This window comes from Schistocerca nitens, chromosome 8, assembly GCF_023898315.1.
Source record: "Schistocerca nitens isolate TAMUIC-IGC-003100 chromosome 8, iqSchNite1.1, whole genome shotgun sequence".
NCBI lineage: Eukaryota > Metazoa > Arthropoda > Insecta > Orthoptera > Acrididae > Schistocerca > Schistocerca nitens.
The window spans coordinates 98,062,109-98,082,768 of record NC_064621.1 but is presented as its reverse complement, the minus strand read 5'-3'; the positions used below and the strand labels follow the sequence as shown (position 1 = coordinate 98,082,768).

The 20,660-nt window shown below is 42.3% G+C and overlaps 1 protein-coding gene across 1 annotated transcript in view; it reads left to right on the top strand.

Moving 5' to 3' along the window:
* LOC126198850 (carboxylesterase 4A-like) overlaps window positions 1-20,660 on the top strand; it is a 118,806-nt gene that overhangs the window by 89,229 nt on the left and 8,917 nt on the right. The window contains exons 8-9 of the mRNA XM_049935436.1: window positions 8,985-9,117; window positions 13,695-13,827. Of these exons, the coding sequence (XP_049791393.1) occupies window positions 8,985-9,117; window positions 13,695-13,827 (266 nt within the window). The remainder of the gene's footprint in view (window positions 1-8,984; window positions 9,118-13,694; window positions 13,828-20,660) is intronic.

Here is a 20,660-nt window from a genome sequence, read left to right as displayed (position 1 = left end):
CTGAAGACTAGATTTTCTTCTTGATTCTCCTACTTTGCTTTATCGTGTAACTTCTCTCCTGTGAACTAGGTTAGCTATCACTTCCGTTTGTTCCTAATTCATACTTAACCAGAAATTATGAAATATTTAAGTGCGGTTCTCCCGTTATGAAAAACATATTCTCGTGTTCTCTGATTTGCAACAGAATTTCAGTGAGAGTCATGAACTCATTTTCTGAGGTTCTCATGTTATTTCAGTTTTTTCTACTTTTTTCTTACCCGTAGTGCTTTTATATTCTTTACCTATCATTCTAGAAATTTTAGCTTTTTTTTTATTTTCCATGAAGAATGGTCTCATTTACCTTTCTTAACATACTTTCTTGTTGTTTCACTGCTTCATTCACATGTTCTGGCTCCACACCAGTATTCTTGTTGTTTAGTCGTAAGCTTAGTTCTTTCTCTGATATTAATTTTATTGAATGTTATAAATAGTGCCAATAATTTTTAAATAATTATTAAAATTGTACCACAACGAAGAAAGCGCGGTGACTTTTCAAGGACGAACTTTCTTCTGAGATATGATGTTTCATACCATAAAATTTTAACGTTATAAGATACGGGGTTCTGATACGTTGCTGCAGAAGCGCCAGATTGCTGTATAGAGATGCGGGGATTTTTATCTTATACGGGACAGATTTCTCAGCGTGTAGAAACGTGTAACTCATAGCTAACAATTTTTGAGTTACGAGGTAATACTATCTTAACGACGATAAGTATATCGTGACCCGAGTACTATCGCTTATTTCTGTAAACAGCTTGTGCGTTTGATAAAATCGCATTGGAATCGCCATCAGATGATCAGCTTCAATCCTGATGCGCAAAAAGCAAAAGCTGCAGGTGTGTCTACATGCTACATCAGGGCCGGCCAGAAATTCTGCACGCGTGCGGTGCTCCTGCACATGTGCAACTTCCGGGTCACTGCGCGCACGCCGCAGCCTGCACTTCCTGGGATACTCTGTATCGGCGCATTCTAGTGCTCTTTCCACAGCTTGCAAGCCAACCATGGGAAGGTATTTCGCGTATTAAACATTTAAAATACTGTCACAGTCTACTCATTGAGACGTCTACTTTTATGTTAACAGTTTATTTAACCCAGTAAGACAAGTAATACAGTTAACAACCGTGGGTTTTTATTAAGGCAGCTTGACTGACGGAACGTAAATACGCGTAATGTTTTTGATCTAGTATTTAAAAAAGAGAGCACTTAGCGACTTTCAACGAACCTTATTCATGATTTCAAATAACATTAAATTAATGCAAGGTTTCCTATAACTAATTCTCGGTGCTCTCAGTTACACCTACATAATTTCTGTCTCACTGACCTCTGAAGAGAATGATAACCGCAGACCTCTCGATCATCACCTGTTATTTCAATACCATTATTGCTATATCTTTCATCAGTTCCGTCCGAAATCTGCATAATAACCGACAATTAGATGAATGTTATGTTTTGTCGACTTCAGCTGAGCGTAGCCCTTCACTCATTAAAAAAAAAACCCTAAATGTAAGTATACATTGGAACAATCGGTTTAATTTTCCTGATAATAATGTTACATGGAGCAGAATAAGGTAATAATTCACAGTTAGTAAACAATAATTTTTTATAATGAAAGGAATAAATCCAAACACGACTACGAAGGCTTTCCCGGCGTAATAATTTATAAAATTCTTCTCGGGTATGCAGCCGGATCATGACGTCTTCAAGACACAATATTTCTGCGGTCCAACTGGCCGCCATCATCAGGTGAGAGCGCTGGTGCACAATCTCGCCGGAACTGACTTCCCAGCGCAAGCGGCAGCCCATATATAGGCCGCAAAAGGCCCACGACGCGTGCGCGAAAAGGTGCCGTAGCTGCCCTCTAGTGCAGTAAACATGCCGCGCCGCCGGTGGTGGAAAGAGGCGAAATCGAGATATCGCTGTCAAAAATAAAAGAAAATTAAAAATTAAAAAATTCTATTCCGACGATTGAGACGCAGACCGTTGTTTTTTAATGTCGGATAACACCGGGTCCCAAGTCTTACTTAAAAGATAGCCCTTGTCTCTATTAATAAGATTCTCAGATAAACGAATCTCTATTGATTCTTTTAAAATACAGTCCCAATATCGAGATGCAGGGGCAACCATTTGTGTCGCATCATATTGCATTCTGTGTCCCTGGGTGAGACAGTGCTCCGCCACTGCGGATTTCTCGGGTTGAAGCAGCCGTGTGTGCCGCTGATGCTCAACACATCGTCTGGGAAAGATGGATCTCTTACTTGAGGACTTAGCATACAGAACATTGCAGGACGATCCAACTGAACGGATAAAACGGAAGACGCTTTCACTGTTGAAGAAGAGTTCTTTACCTGACGACGTTCTCAAAAAACTTCGTCCTGGTGCTGCCGTGCCACCGAGACTATACGGCCTACCCAAGATTCATAAGAAAGGGGTCCCGCTTCGTCCGATCGTGAGTAACTTGGGTGCTCCTACCTACAATCTAGCCAAGTATTTAGCATCTGTTCTTGGCCCTCACGTCGGTAAATGCGAACATCACATTCCCAATTCTATGGTGTTTATTCAGAGATTGAAGTCCTTGTCTCTTAGTCCCTGCGATTTGCTTGTGAGCTTTGATGTCGTGTCGCTTTTTACCCGGGTTCCTCTGGAAGAATCCTTGCAATTAATTGGTGAGAAACTGGATGAGGACACAACCAGGCTTTGTCGCCACGTGCTGACGTCAACGTACTTTTTATTCAATGACAAATATTTTGAACAGACTGACGGAGTGGCTATGGGGAGCCCACTGTCCCCAATAGTCGCCAACCTTTTTATGGAAGATTTGGAGGACATGGCGCTGAAGACGGCGTCCTTAAAACCAATCTGTTTTTGGAGGTACGTTGACGACACGTTTATGGTGTGGCCTCATGGGAGAGAGGCTCTTGACCGCCTCCTAGATCATTTTAATTCCCTGCATCCTAGCATCAAGTTTACCATGGAGGTGGAAAGTGATGGAAAGCTTCCGTTTCTGGATGTTCTGGTGTACAGAAAGGATGATGGGACACTGGGACACAGTGTTTATCGAAAGCCTACGCACACGGACCGTTACCTGCATGCTTCTAGCTGTCATCCATCGTTCCAGCGTACAGGGGTCCTGCGAACGTTGGCGAGAAGAGCTTATGCCATTTCAGATGGAGAAAGCTTGACACAAGAATTGGACCACCTTAAGGTTGTGTTCAAGCAGAATGGCTATACAGATAAACAGATCCGTCGTGCTTTCCAGTTTGGACCATCGCCTGAACCACCAGAAGATACCTGCAAATCGGTGGCTTTTCTGCCTTTTGCTGGGAGCATTTCCTCGAAGATAGGAAGAATTCTAAAAAGATATCACATCAAAAGTATTTTTCGTCCGCCGGCCAAGCTTAGAGCGTTTCTTGGCTCTGTTAAGGATGACTTGGGTTTGAGGAAGCCCGGTGTATACAAGATCCCTTGCCACGGTGGGAAGGCTTACATTGGTCAGACGATCCGGACCATTCAGGACCGATGTGTTGAGCATCAGCGGCACACACGGCTGCTTCAACCCGAGAAATCCGCAGTGGCGGAGCACTGTCTCACCCAGGGACACAGAATGCAATATGATGCGACACAAATGGTTGCCCCTGCATCTCGATATTGGGACTGTATTTTAAAAGAATCAATAGAGATTCGTTTATCTGAGAATCTTATTAATAGAGACAAGGGCTATCTTTTAAGTAAGACTTGGGACCCGGTGTTATCCGACATTAAAAAACAACGGTCTGCGTCTCAATCGTCGGAATAGAATTTTTTAATTTTTAATTTTCTTTTATTTTTGACAGCGATATCTCGATTTCGCCTCTTTCCACCACCGGCGGCGCGGCATGTTTCCGGCGAGATTGTGCACCAGCGCTCTCACCTGATGATGGCGGCCAGTTGGACCGCAGAAATATTGTGTCTTGAAGACGTCATGATCCGGCTGCATACCCGAGAAGAATTTTATAAATCCAAACACGTTTATCACTGGTCATGAGAAATGATATAGTTAATATCGGGCACAAAAGCACGGCTCATTGACAAACGCAAGCAGTTGCGAAGATTTTCATCACTTATGCTTGATCTAAACCTTGATTTATTCATTTCCATCACCGAGAAAAATCTTTCACAAACATATGTCGACCCGAGCAGGGACGTAACTCTCGCTGTTTCTCGGTGCAGGCGTGGAAATTCTTGTTGTGAAAAATTTTCGTAGAATTCTTTTGTACTTCGCACCGCAAAGAACTTGTCCTGCAGTCTTGTATTGCACTGTAGGTCGATCAGTTCCATCTGTAGATCATTCGGAGTATCTTCAACTGACGACGAGAACGGTCGAACAAAGAGGCGAATGACAGGAGACAAACTCGTAGCATCTGCAAATCGTGCTCGAAATTGTTCCTTAATTTTTACAATTATTGACATGTATTCTTGAAATCTAGCACTTTCGTGGACCTGTCCAAGAGTCGGGAAATGTGCAGTGTTTTCTGTCAATAGCTGACTCTCCCAAAGCGCAAGCTTCCTTTCAGAGACATTTACTTTTTCCATCATGTCAGAAATTAAATTACTTTCACCTTGCAAACCGACTTTCAGGCTGTTCATGTGAGACGTAATGTCTACGAGAAATGCAAGGTCTGATATCCAACAAGGGTCTCCCAACATAGGTTCACTTTTTCCCTTCTCTTGTAAGAATGTTACTATGACCAAACGTAAATCAAAAAATATTTTCAGTATTTTACCTCGACTGAGCCAGACACTTCGGTATAGTAAGGTATGTCGCCGTACTCCGCTCCTAATTCCTCCAAGAAACGCCGAAACTGGCGATGCGTAAGCCCATGTGTCTTCAGATAGTTTACAGTACGCACAACAATTTGCATAGCGTTTGCTAACGATACTGATTTTGCACAAAGCGCCTCTCGATGCAGAATGCAGTGAATTCCATACAACGTCTCGTCTGTGCACTCTAGCTTTTTGCGCATCCGTGCTATGAGTCCTCTCTGGTGGCCTTGCATTGATGGTGCTCCATCTGTGGTCACTGAGACTAACCGATTCCAGTCCATACCGATACCATCAATCGCTCGCTCGACAGCTTGGAGTAAGTCCGCACCCGTAGTAGTCCCTTTCAGAGGTACTAAGTCCAAAACGTCCTCTGTTACACAAAGTGCGTTATCGACACCTCGTATGTATGTCACAACCTGGGCTGTATCTGTAAGATCTGTTGCTTCATCGAGCGCAACAGAGAAAGCAACAAAAAGTCTTTAGCCTTATTTATTAGCTGCCTGTGCACATCGCCGGCCATAGCACTGATACGTCTTGTCACTGTTTGTTTGGATGGACTGATTTCTTGAAACCTGTTAACGTTCGTGGGACGAACAAGTTCTGCAGCATCAGTCAGACACCCTTTCACAAACTTCCCTTCGGAATAGGGTTTCCCAGATTGTGCAAATCTTAATGCGATTTTAAAACTTGCTCGCAGTGAAGATTTAGTGTGGTTGTCATTATGGAAAATTGAAAACAGTACATTGTACAGCGTACAGTAAAATAGACATAAATGTAACACAAGAAACTAAGAGTTCAAGAAGTATCAGTTACTTTGGCGTACAGTAAAATCGAGTTGATGTGTCTCATCAATTTTCTTAAGTACATTTAATTTTGCTTGCCGTTCTCCACTGTTGAGTACGCTACACTCATCTTTGTGTTATGTATTGTGGTGTCTTTCAATTGAAAACTTACGCTGGCCGCCTATTATTCGGCGGCACATTGTGAGTTTTCGCCAACGGCTACAAAAAAGAATTGCAGTTCCCAGTCACGTATCAATCCGAAATGTGCTAGTTTATTTATCGAGTAAGTTACTAATTTAACAAGAATTTATGTGTATTTCTGGAGAAAGAGAAAGGGAAAGAGAGATAGAGAAAGAAAAAAGAGAACAAGAGAGACCGTGAGGGATGGAAGGAGACACAGAGGCAGACGGAGGGAGGGACAGATGATGAGAGGGAAAAAGGTGGGGAGGATGGATGGAGAGTGGGATATAGTATGGGAGGGAGGGAGATGGAGGGAGAGAGACCGATAGGGACGGAGATTGAGAGGGAAGGAAGAAGAAGGGGGAGGAGGGAGTGGAAGGTAGGAGGACAAAATAGGAGAGAGTGGGAAGGAGGGTGAGGGCAGGAGGGAGGTAGGGAGAAGGAGAGGGGATACAGAGAGGCAGGGAGAGAGAGAGAGAGAGAGAGAGAGAGAGAGAGAGAGAGAGGAAGAGAGAGAGGGACAGGGAAGGATGGAGGGAGAGATAGAGAATGGTGGGACAGAAACAGATGGAGATTGAGGAAGAAGGGTGTAGAGACAGAGATCAAGAAGGAAGTTGATAGTGAAAGTAAATCATTTTATTTGTCAGTTGGAAAAGTGTTTTGAATGAGTTTTGTGTTCTGACTTCTTCCAAAAATATAAATATTAAATTTCACCAAGATAGCGATGGTTGTCGCGTATGATACTTTGTTTCAAGGTCACCATAACAGAAGAATACGTTTTCTGGGTGTTGGCCAACTTACAGATCTGCGTGCTTCCCGGAAATTTGGCATTAAGTTTGCCACCAAATAGCTGTGTGATTACTTGGATTAACATTTAAAGGGAGCTACCATTCATGCATCATAATAAGTGGAAATTATATCCAAGAGCTACGGATGTCGCTCTATCTTATCCTTTTTCTGTGACTGTATTAAGAATTGTGGTTCTCTCGTGATTCAAATCATTAGACTGAAAGGTTAGTTCTGTTACTCCGGGCACTATTTACCAGCTGATGATAAAAACAGAATATTTAGTCGTGATTATGATCACAAATGAAACTCATAAACAGATTAACAAAGGTACATAAAATCACCTATGTTCTGCCAATGTTTCTATAAAAATAAATACTTTGTGTAGAGCAGTGGTTCCTAATCTATCTGACACCATTGTTCCTTAATGTAATCAGATATTAACTGTGGTATCATGTATCAGTACCACCCCATAGGTGTCACACAGTTTGCAACGGAATTGCAAGTTTCATCAGACGCCGATAGCGGTCGTGCGGAATCCAGTGGACCCAATGGAGCACACCCGCTGGGTCACGCCTCCAGTAGTACCGTACTAGAAAGGCACTCTATCACCGCAATATAGGACGCCTGGTGGCAGCCAGACGTACTAGATGCCTCTCCGCTACGTGACGCTATGCAGACGCTGCCTAGTCGTGGCTCCAACACCATCGTTCGGGCTTACTTTAGGGAGCTTCATCCTTGTTAATACTGTGATAGCTGGACTCTTTTTCTCGCTGCTTTATTTGTAATGAGCCTTCGTACTCTTCGCAAATCAATTTAAGTAAACCTTCTGTTTACTGTGTTAACTTGTTCGAAAATCATTTCTGCTCCTGTCCAGCTTACCTACGACGAGCTACCACACTACTCTGTAGACCACATTTCCTTACCATTGTGTACGAAGTCGTACACAACATTAACTAGTATCCCTCTGCATGCCCCCCTCCCCTAAAGTAAGTCAAAATCAGCACCGAATTGAATTTTTAGAATAAAAAGATTGTTTTTGAACACTTATTTTTAAAATGTCGAAATGTAAACACTATTTAATTTTTGTAAGTGTTTCTTTGAAAGATTCGGTACTGCTGACCAGCCTTTTAGAGAGTGATGTAGCAGTTCTCAACTTCTTCTACCGCAACTCCTTCACAGAAAAGGAAACTAACCATCCACAATGAGGCTAGGCACTTGTTGCAAAGCATGCTTGCTCTCCACTGCTGTTCTCCTTAGTCAGAATTGGTTCACATATACCCTGCATCCTGATTTCGAATCAACCCAGTTAAAATATGAGGACTCAGTGCTTGTAAATCACTTCATTAGAGGATTATTGATCCTGAATTGACAGATATCGAAAGACTTCACTCTGCCAGTTCCATGTATCCGACCACTGCCACTAATGACAATATAAAACATTGTGCATGTGTAGTGTTTTGACTATGTGAGGGAGGAACAAAATTGTACTTAATGGTGACTTATATTATTAGTATTACATCTAATGAAGTAGTGATAATAGTAACCATTATATGAATATGTGGTGCCTGTTTTCTCGGACGCGGCCGGAAGAACAGATGCCATACAGAATCCGCAGCTGCTATACGTTATATGTAATTTGATGGTGGGGGGGGGGGGGAGGGGGCGTGAGAGTAAAAGAAAGAGAAGGTATTACTAATGTCAGCTGCATCGTGACATTACACGGAATCGGTGGCAGTGAATGAAACACATCCGGGACACCGTGTTTATCGCAACTGCACGGACTATCTCGACACGTCTCACGGCCGACCCACACTCCCACCGAGCGCCACCTATCCGCTATCTGCTCTGAGATTCCCACAGGAGGTCGGGCGAACTTGTGCATCCGCAATGAAGAAGGTGGGTCCACTGCTCATCAAGGAGAATCAGTTATATGAATGCGTCGCGTCTGTTCATTCGGACACATGTTTCCATTCGTCGCCGCTGATACCGATCAATGACGCGATGCAGCTGATATAGCAATTCCTTCCCTTTCCTTTACTTTCTCCCCCCTCCACCTTCAGTTTACATATAATAGTACCGATCTTTTAAAATATCTTAGTGTCGTAGCCTTTTTGTTTTTGCCCATCGGCAAATTTAATTTTACCCTCCAGGGGCTGTTATCCCACTATGCGAATCACTGTTGTAAAATAAGATGTTATTGCATCTAATACCAGTCGAATATTTGTAAACAGTTACCCAATGACGTTTCAGAAGAATCAGCGCAGTATTTAGATTTAATTTATTACACCTGGGGATGGGTCACCTCAAGAAAACAGCAGCATGGTGTATTTACAGATCGTAACTTTTTACGTGTTTCGTTTGCAGCGACATGACGTCGCGTTGCTGTTGTTTCAGATGCTCACCGACCTTGGCTTCGGGGAGCCAGAGGACTCGACTGTGAGGGTGGTGGCCAACCACACGGACGCCGCCCCCGTCTACTACTACCTGTTCGACTACAGGGGGGAGGAGCTCGGGAACACTACATATGGTCAGTCATTTCGGCGTGTGCAACTCTAACATACATGTACAGTTGTAGCTCAGTAGGTTATATCGAGCAGCAGTCTTTTAAGCCCCGTTTACACCTGAGTCAACTGAAGCGAACACATGCAAACGAGCATTCACAATCAATTCGCCAGCGTTAACCACTATTCGCTTGTCTCCGTAAGCAAGCCTTCGCCCTGCGGCGAACGGAAGAGACGCACACGAGTACAGCTCGACTAGTTACAGCCATGATGCGAAACTGCTCTATTCAGATTGGATTTGTGGGGTGCCAAAGCAAAGTTGGCACCTCGCAACGAAACCACAGCAGAGTGTAGGAAACGCTAGCGTACCCACGCCTCCTACCCCAATTGTGTTTTTGATCTTTATGTGGACATTTTTTAACTGTCCCACATGAACGTCTTCGTGTAAGTGTATATTTTAACCCCCACTGTCTGCCCTTATTATGTTGTTATATCCCCCTTTTATCGCCTTTTATACGTACCGTTTTCATCTTTTTATTAAACATATCACTCGGCATTGTGCCGCTGCCAGCCCTTCCCTGCCGATATGGGGTAGGGTAATGAAATCACAATAACTGAGTAAAAAAACCACGCCTCCTAGAGCTTTTCTACGCCATCGCAATCGCTTGTCTACCTTCGGCTGAGTAGAGGACCTCTCGACTCAGTTCACTGTCAACGATCAAGGCGACAGCATCGTCTTCGAAAGGCCGCCAGTGGCGTAAATGTCTTAGCCAGGACTTCAGTGTGAGCATTATCTTAGTTATACATCAAGTAAAGAGTCTTGTACATTTGTCTGTATCAAATGACACTTTAATATCCAGAGACAGTTGTAAATACTCAGAACATTGCTGTGGAAGTGGATTGTACAAAGATAATTAAATCTTCGTACCCACATTTTAGTAACGCGAACTAATATTTTATACACGGAAATTAATCGCAGTTGCGAATATGAACAACCAGCAGCTGTGTAACGGAATGACGACAATGAAAATTTAATCCGGACCGGAACCGGATTTGCCACTTACCGCGAGCAGTCGCCATACCGTTAGGCTATGCGAGCGCAACTGATCGCGGGATCACAACTTCCATACGTCGTCAGCCATGTACCTACAACCTGCACTCTTGCATTCATTGTGTATATTCCTGTACAGGAGAAACATTTTAACTGAAAGACACTTGCCCGGTGTCTTTGGATAAATGCGATATTGAAGTGTCTGTGTTGTTAGATCTACGATGCAATGTTCCTTCGGACACGCTTGCATGTCCGAAGGAACAGTGTGTAATCTTACCCTCCCACACATCACTATTAACATTCTCATTCTTTGCACAAATTTTGAAAGGTCAGAGAGACTTAATATACACAAAAGAATAACTTTTTACTTATCTCCATTATCTCGAATTCTTGTCTAGGGGTACATTCTTGCAGCCGAAATTTAGATTTTGTAGGCTGTTGATGACTAAAAAACTGATGAAGATTTGCCTATATTATTCTTGACTTTTATTCTTTGTCACATATTTCAAAACAATAATTACATTGTTGGTGACATACTTAGGAAACTTCTACTTTCATCAGAGGCATGCCCACCACTACTTAACGTTCCGAGGTACTCACACTATTCCAAAGAGTTAACAAAGCGAAATAATTCACAAACTTTCTTTACCAAAGAAGAATCTTCGCCAAAATATATCTTTATTTCGTAAATAATCCAGAAATAAATTTAGTAATTAGAGTTAGATTGTACACATAATAATATGAATTTCAAGTATACCACAAATTTTGTTATTTCAGTTATTTTTAAAAGAAGAGTAATTTTGCCTGTTAGTACATATCGATTGCAACACATTAATTTCTTTTTTTTAATACATTTCAGCCTGTAATATAATACATCGTACACAAAATCATATGAATTCTTTTAGTGAAACAGCTGAGATAATTTTAACCTACGCAAGAATCGATAGTATACATGGTATCGGCATAAGAAAGGTAATGCTAGAGCAGGGTGATTCATTATAACTGTATCGTTCTTCTAAACAACACAGACACTGAAATATCGTAATATGTCATAGTTGCGATCAATCTCGTCCGGGAGGAAACCAAAGAACACTCCGCTGTGCTGGCGAGTATATTTTAGTACGGCACAACAGGATTGGTCTGCAAGACGAGCTCGTTGATTATAACGAAGCAAGCAAAACATTGTAGGAAAAGTATAATGTAGCCCTTGAAGGCGTTTTTTAAGGGACCGAAGGCGTCATAACCGCGGGGGGAGAGATCAGGGATGCTCGATTATCTGCCAGTGGAATTGGCGTCACTTCTGCGTTACGACATTTGCGTATGTGGACGTGCATCGTCACGAAGCAGCATCCCGGTTTTCGACAGACATGTTGCCCATACACTTTCTTCGTTCTCCGATGGATGTCTGCCGGTGTTTGTGCTTCAGCAGCCAACAAAAGAGTAACAGCACGTTGGTCCTATTTGGATGTATTTGATACTAATGTCGCCGTAGTTCACCTTTCCGAATTTACCTCACGCACGTTGGAAAGACACGAAAGCCAAATTTCCTTTCCTTAATGTCGGTGCTTGTAGACCCGCATCGGAGTTTCGCTACGTTTCATATACGCTACAGGAACAGGCTGAAACAGAAATTTCGTGACCGCCCCTTATACACGTCACGGATGAATTCACGAGACAGTACTGAAGATAGACAGTGCTCGTCCATAATCATAAGACGTCGGTTATGTTTCATGAGGAGATCCACTGCAATCGTTATGATGTATACTTTCCAGATATTCTTGTTCATATTTATGTGTGCCCTCATTCCTAAATGTTAAAGCAACACTCTCGTACACTGGTCGCTTTCTTAAGAACAGCACCACAGAGCGCTAGAGGTCTACAATGAATAGACAATGACTAATGCCTTCCTTCTGTGATCTTCTGTTTACTGGATACGACCTTGCAAACGGCACGTTCGCTGTCACACGTCACAGCGTTTCTCCAATAACTAAAAGAATTAGTCTACGCTACGAAATTATGTAGACATGTACATCTTATAACAACAGAGGCCGAATCACAAGCTTTACGAAATAATTGTTGTACAAGGCTCCAGTAAAGGCTTTATTTAAAAATGTCCCTCTTATCTCAGTGTGATTGTGTGCAAAACAAACAAAACTAATGAATGTTAATTTGTAATCAACTGCAGATTATACGAATACTTTCAATTATATAGTGCCTATGAAATAAAATAAACAAGGGAATTCTATCCAAATTCTCTTTGTGCGTAACAGGACGTGCTGCTATAGTATATACGGGTAAGGAATATTGCAATAAATTCGTAGAAAATGGATATTAGAAGTATGGAGATTCTGAAAGAAGAACAGGGTCTCTTACCCTTATTTGGCACCATTCTGTATTACATATACAGCGTGGTCAGAGCCTGAAGAACTTGTGAGGGTTGTGATGAGAAATATAATTCTTAAGAAAAAAAAATCGTTACGCTGCTCCGTTTCCGATTTCATTAGCGTTGAAATTAGCTAATCAGGTCGTTACTCGCTCAAATTCAAGCAACCAGCAAGAGACAGTGTTGTCAAACATGTTTTTCCTTTTCTTTAATCAAACGGAACAAACGCAATTTTTGTTCACTTAGCTTAAATTTATCACTTCCGGAACAGACAAATTTGAAGAAGTGGTAACTTATGGGGCAACAGAAGTACGTGCGTTACCGCACTTTAGCGCGTGCAAGTGCTTGAATTTGTGCGCGCAACGACCTGATTGACTGTCTCAGTGCTAATTAAATCGCAAGCGGCGGAACGCATCTAATTTTTTCCTAACAATTATTTCTCTGATAAACTTATCCTGCGACACCTATATGTCACAATTTTGTAAGTACACGAGCGTCAAAAAATCATAAAATTGGTTTTACCTACTGTTAATCCCACTTTACATTACCCTCATTACGTTGTACTATGTTTTGCAGGTTCTTGAATATGCCTTATACTGAAATTGCAATATTAAAATAAAATTCTAAAAGCTAGAAGCATGATGCCATTATTTAAAGAACCTTACAAGCTTTTCATATTGTTTTTGATCATCCTGGATATATTTTCTTTTTCTGTTTGATTATCTGTGAAGCAAGGTGAAATAAGAAGTCACACCATCTCCTATTCATGATCCAGTAATTAGTGAAGTTACGGAAAAATCTGCCTTATGGAAACGACTTCTCATTCTGTGACTGTTCATATCAAAACCTGTACCATACATGCGATAATCTGATAACGTGCCAGAAAGACCAAATCAATGACATTTCATTGGTTAATGTCTCCTGTAAACATGATTGCTATGGTAGATCAAAATATAAAGAAATATGGTCCTAACGAAATCATACTCTAAACTAACATTTACTTATGCGTACCAACATACAAAGAAAATTTATTGAGAATCTCAGAATTGTTTCCTCATATTAGAATTACACATTGTTGAGAGTTAATTTTGGAGTACATACATATTTAACTACTTCTAACCAAATTTCATGAAATCAAACTCATGTGCGTCTAACTTACTGCCTTTTAGGAACGCCTCACGCGACCCAGAGCAGTGTCGTCTTCTACCTTCAGTATCTTCCCATCCTAGCAGATCCTGAATCGACCTTCGGACGCTTAAGGTCGACTATGACGAGACTTTGGACCAACTTCATCAAGTATGAGTAAGTAAGAATTATTTTTTTCTGATAAATTCTGAATTGGATGTTTTCCTACTGGGTAAATTTTTCTGCACTTTACTGTGAATGGCACTTCGCCAAATTGACTTCACTACACTTGAAAGAAGTAGAAATCACAGTCGAAAATTGTGAATCTGTACAGGAATTGTGATACTATTTTTGCAAAATACTGTACGACGTACGCCGGCCTTGGTGGCCAAGCAGTTAAAGGCGCTACAGTCTGGAACCGCGCGACCGCTACGGTCGCAGGTTCGAATCCTGGATGTGTGTGATGTCCTTAGGTTAGTTAGGTTTAAGTAGTTCTAAGTTCTAGGGGACTGATGACCTTAGAAGTTAAGTCCCATAGTGCTCAGAGCCATTTGAACCATTTTGAACTGTACGACGTACAGATTTCTCACTTTACTTACAGGGCCTAACATTCTTGCGCAAGGAAATTGTACACCAAAGCTGAAGCCGAGTCTGTTGATAAAATGCCAAAAGGGAGAGGAAATCTAGCACGCAGCTAATGAAATGAATATAACTTTCACGGTCTTACAATAACTAATAACAAAAAATTTTGACTCCTACAAAATTTTGAATATTACACTCACTTAAATTGAAAGCATTACTGATATTTACCAAAAAACGTGAGCAAGCTCCCACATCGGTTTCGGAGTGATGTAGTACGACGAGTTGTACGATTTAAACAAACTAACCAAAACGTATCTTTTAGTTTTAATGTTTTCACGATGTTTAAAGTTTCACCCATGAAAATCATCCTGTTCTTTCCTGATTCCTTGAAGTCACCTGGATTAATGGCGAACAATATATGACAACCATATTTTCTCTGCGTAATGCATGAAACAACTCGTACTTCGTCATGAAATTAGGATAAGCAAACTATCAGACGAGTAACATTCACAGACACATTTATATATAGAAAAATGAAGAAAAAATGGAAATTTTCGCTTCAATACAGGAAGTTCGAGAATGTAACACTGTTGAATAACAAAAAACCGTAAACTATGTCAGAAAAAAAGTTTTCACATTGATTACGTATTACAATGAAAAATAATTAACGAAAAAATTAGGTTCAGTTTACTCTTTGAAAATTACCAAAAGAATTATTTCAAATATTTGGAACAAAGTTACGGTTTAGGCCACGAAATGTGTGGATATTAACACCACAAGGAAAGGGGTGCTTTTATTGACGTCCTTTATATCTCCGACTGAAAGCTTTTTGTGTCGATTTTGAGCGGCAGAGTGTCTGAAATGCCTCCCTTGGCCACCCACGAGAAAACTGCGTGTTCCAAAGCTGGTTGTCGCGATTCTGACCTCCACCGGAGAGGCATCAAAAGAAGCGGTAGCCTTGAGCAGAACTGTGGTGACATTTGGTGTCAGTGGGGCATAATTAACCCACCTTACACCCGGTATGAACTTGGGAGCTGAAGTCTTTTTTTCGCGTGTGACGAGACCTTGCTGTTTGCAGCGTCGTCGAGCCGGAGACTGGTTTCGCAGGGAACACACTTCTGTTGTAGATGGCTTTGAGCCAAATCTCAAACTTATGCGTCGCAGTGAGAGACAATTATGGTGTTTCGAAGAAGTGAGACTTTCTTACGCAGTGTAGTTCACAGCACGTCCTCAGTGTCAAAAATGATTCACTTAGTACACTCTTTGCTCCTGTGTAAGAACAGTGTAACTTTAAAATCACATTTTGAAACATTAATCTATGCTCAGAAGCAGTTCATTAGACTTGTGCTTTAACTTCACGATCCGCGCTATCTATCGTAAGCAGTTCACTTACCAGCTTGCCTCTCCGCTGTTCCAATGTCGTAGCGTTAATATTGTTTCCTACGATAGCAGTTTATAGCGAGGATCACTTTGATATATAGTGTGACAAGTCAAAACATTCGTGAAATCTTCTCGGGTGATCAGCCGAGTAAAGGCGTCGTCTTCTCGCAACGTTTCGAAGGGTTTCGTACCCATCATCTTCGCTTGAAGATGATGGGTACGAAACCCTTCGAAACGTTGCGAGAAGACGACGCCTTTACTCGGCTGATCACCCGAGAAGATTTCACGAATGGAATACGCCGAGAAAGTCTCAAATCACATTTAAGTCAAAACATAACGACCGCTGTTCCCCGCGACGTTGGATGCCGTTGCGGGCACGTGACGCGGTAACAAAAGTATGTCAGCGTAGCAGACAAGGGCGGGGGATCGCCCTAGCGAAGATACAGGCTGCTAATGGGGAAATCTATTGAGATACGCCACTCTGACAGAGGGCAGATAATTATTACGTAGAGTCTGTGAACGAGTATCTCGAAAACGGCGAAGATGGTCGAATGTTTTCGTGCTGCTGGTGTGATCATCTAGGGAAAGAGGTAGGGAGATAGTGAAACTACCGCCAGGCTCTAAGTGCTTGGGCGTCCACGACTCTTCACAGAACGTGGGTTCGTTGGTTGGTTCAAATGGCTCTGAGCACTATGGGACTTAACTTCTGAGGTCATCAGTCCCCTAGAACTTAGAACTACTTAAACCTAACTAACCTAAGGACATCACACACATCCTTGCCCGAGGCAGGATTCGAACCTGCGACCGTAGTGGTCGCGCGGTTCCAGACTGTAGCGCCTAGAACCGCTCGGCCACTCCGCCCGGCGTTGGTTGGTTGATTTGGGGGAAGCGACCAAACAGCGAGGTCATCGGTCCCATCGGATTAGGGAACGATGGGGAAGGAAGTTGGCTGTGCCCCTTCAAAGGAACCATCCCGGCATTTGCCTGAAGCGATTTAGGGAAATCACGGGAAACCTAAATCAGGATGGCTGGACGCGGGTTTGAACCGTCGTCCTCCCGAATGCAAGTCCACAAGTCCAGTTTGCTAACCACTGCGCCACCTCGCTCGGTACAGAACGTTGGGCTCGGAGGCTTGTGTGCTCTGTGAAGTAGGATAGACGGTGATCTGTGGCATCTCTGCCGAAAGAGCACAATGCTGGCGCACACACAAGTGTTTCGGAGCATACCGTTCACCATACTTTGCTGAATATGGAGCTCCGCTGTAGAGCACCCCTACATGTTCACAGGTTGACCTAACGACATCGTCAGTTACTACTGCAGTGGGCACGCGACCGTCGGGATTCAACCATCGACCAACGGAAACGTTTCGGCTCTGCGGGTGAATCACATTTTCGCCACACAAGGTCAATAGTCGTCTTCACAAACGCCGTCATCGAGGTGAACGGCGGCTCGAAACGTGCTGCGTGCCACAAGCGCAGGCTGGTGGGAGCAGTACTGTGCTACGGGAGACCTCGTTCTGCGCTTTCATAGGACCTGTGATAGTAATCGAACACACGCTGACAGCTGCGAACCACCAGCATCTCTTCATGCTGGACGTCTTCCCCGACGGCAATGTCATCTTTCAGCAGTATAACTGTCCGCGTTTCGGAGCCAGAACCGTGCTGTAGTGGTTTGAAGAGCGTTATAGTGAATTCACGATGATGTCTCGGCGACCAAATTCTCTTAATGTAAATCCTATGGAACCCATCTGGGCCACTATCGGGCGCCATCACCGCATACGCAAATCAGCGGTCCCGTTATTTACTCGAATTACATGACTTGTGTGTAGACATCGAATGCCACATGCCTCCACAAACATACCAACAAACTGTCGGATCCCTGATAAGCAGATTTAGTGATGTATTTCGTTTATCTCGTTCCAAAGACGGACAAACAAGCTATTATGTTTTGGCTCATCAGAGTGCGTCCGTTCAGGTCACAATACGTACCGTACACCGAAAACGTTTCTAAACCTGCAGCTGCAAAACAGGCCATTTCCTCGCTTGCCAGTCAACAACAACCAACTTCAGCTACTATTTACACTCACTCTGCTATTAGATTGACATTGCTACCTATCGACACGCTAATAAGCTCTTTCTCTGTTAATATTAACAAAATTACAACTTGTTAAACTGTATCAAACTGACTGCCATTATATACGTTTATGTTTTCAGAAAGAACAAAAAGAATATTGTTCAATACTCAGACGTAACATAAATAAATAGTCCAGTCCATTACATTTCCAGAGTTCTTTTTCTAATACTTAGTGAGTCAATTGAGCTACAGCACGCTATAGTGTTTGTTGCCTCGTTTTAAACCACAGAAAACACAAGCGCCATAGATGTTGATCCGTCGGCAGCAAAGAATCTGAGGCTTCGCAGTCAGTCCAAGGGGTATCGATGTGTCATTATTATCTACGTTGTAGTGACGTCTTTGCGACTTTACAAAAGGACGCGCAGGATTTCGTGAAAGTCTCGGATGAAACGTCTATTTTTGTCAATCAAATTTTTCGCCAAATGAATTCCAAGTGATTCTTTCACTACCGAGTCACAAAAAGGTAAGGTCGACGCTATAATGTCACGTTAATACCTCACAGAGTGACTGGTATCGCTACAACAGATTTATTGGTCTGTAGGAATATGATGTATATATTGTGGTCCCTGCATCTCTTCCGCATTTGTAGGAGTCGTCTGTCCTATGTGGGAAAGGTCATACACGCAGGGTGGGCTTTACAAGATCCCCGATGTTGTAAACAGACAAGAACAACGATCACGGAATAATTTTGAAGCATTTAGGTAATTCTGTACAGTTATAGTTCGCTTACACATGATTTCACATGAGATGAAAACAATTTTAACAGAAATAGGTGAAGTAGAACGAATTTACTTAATTTTTGAAACTATTAAATGCGGGAGACAAATTTTGGCCTCGAATGGTTCAAATGGCTCTGAGCAGTATGGGACTTAACTGCTGAGGTCATCAGTCCCCTAGAACTTAGAACTACTTAAACCTAACTAACCTAAGGACATCACACACATCCATGCGACCGTAGTGGTCGCGCGGTTCCAGACTGTAGCGCCTAGAACCGCTCGGCCAGACCGGCCGGCAGCCTCGAATGATAACGATGCGTGAAATAGGTGGTCTTCGAAAGAAAGCGAAATTTTGTGTATGAAGGTGAAACGAGAACCGACGCGAGAAAAATGCCGCTAATGTGGGTGGGTTTCATGAAATACACAAAACCTCTGGTACTTTTGTTCTGTGATTCATGACCTCATGAAATATTTTCTTTTTCTTGTAGTCGGCAGCGGCCCAGCTGGCTGTGGTTGGCACCACTGGTGTAGCACGTATGCGCCTCATTGAACAGCAAGTTTAAAGAGGGGCTAGTCTGGATAGGAAAACAAAAACACTCTCAGCGACGGCGTTTAAGTGTCCGGTGGTGTATGGACTGGTTGTAGTTCTCGAACAAGAAACCTAATGCAGTGGTTAAAGTAGATAGGTGCACAGGAACTGCAGTGTCGAACCATGACTGTTGGCGGAACTTTAGAGTCACATTGCGTAAGCCATTACGTATTCAGTGCTGCGTACTACCCTCTTATAACGGCATGTTTCGTAAGCGAATCTCTGTGGAAGCGGCGTGTTCAGTACGAGCAGACAAGCGGTATGACATAACTATTCCCTAAAACCTGTAACTTTCCACCTCTAGGCCACAACGCAAAATTAACAGTATTTTAGGATCTGGCTTAGCACAGTAATTCGTCATTGTGCATCCTTCTGCATGTTCTGCTATTCTTTGCACGTTATACAATATTTCTAGAAAATGGAAACTGCTTTATTTTGAGTACCCATGGTCGAAATACCTTAAGTCTACACTTATTTTGCTCTTTACTTGTAAATACTCATAAGACCACTAAATGTTTCTTTCCAAATTAAATTACGCTATGTCTCAAGCATTATTAGGTTACAGTCTTCCACCTACACAAAACTGACTGCTCAAAGCTAACTAACGGCTCTGTCCAGGCTGGCAAATGTCTGAAAACTAAGGACAGTAGGTTGGGTGCACCTCAACATAAATGCTATCTGAACGGTATATCGCACTAACTAATATAAATTTACTATTCTCAAACTAGATTTTTTAGCATTACGTCAATTATACACAATATAAGTTTTACAGGAGAATAAATGATTTTATATCTAAAAATGTTTTAGAATAAGCGTTAAAATTAATGAATTCTCTTTCTTACAATCATATTTAGACTAAAGTTATCATCATCACGGTGGAAACTCCTACTTACATTTGTAAAATTCACGAAGTAGTAAAACATGACAATCTGCTGTTACAAATTTTGCTGAAGTATAAAAATTTATTGTACAATGACCCGCGAGAGAGGCCGCTGTTGAATCTAACTGAACCTCCTGAATCTGAATCATCATTTTCTGGTCTACGAATCATCAGAGTTTACAGCCATTAGGGCTCTCCTTTCTGCGTGCTGCAGTTTTCAGTACACCACTGTGTTATACGATGTATAAAGCAATGTTCTTCAGGCATGCATGCATTTCTGGAAGACTTTACGTAGCATATAACATAACACAGACATTGCAGATACTATTAATAATGTTGATTTGTTGAGTCTACTGACTTTCAGAGAAACTCGAAAATGTTGTAGAAGCTAGTGGTACGGACATTGTCTTTGAGATGCGGTCGTGTTGACTACTGAGTATCTGTCAAGATGTATGAAAGGACTCTTACTTGAAATTAGTGAGTGCATTTGGACTTTGGTCAAAAATGGTTCAAATGGCTCTGAGCACTATGGGACTTAACATCTGTGGTCATCAGTCCCCTAGAACTTAGAACTACTTAAACCTAACTAACCTAAGGACATCACACAACGCCCAGCCATCACGAGGCAGAGAAAATCCCTGACCCCGCCGCGAATCGAACCCGGGAACCCGGACGTGGGAAGCGAGAACGCTACCGCACGACCACGAGCTGCGGGCGGACTTTGGTCACT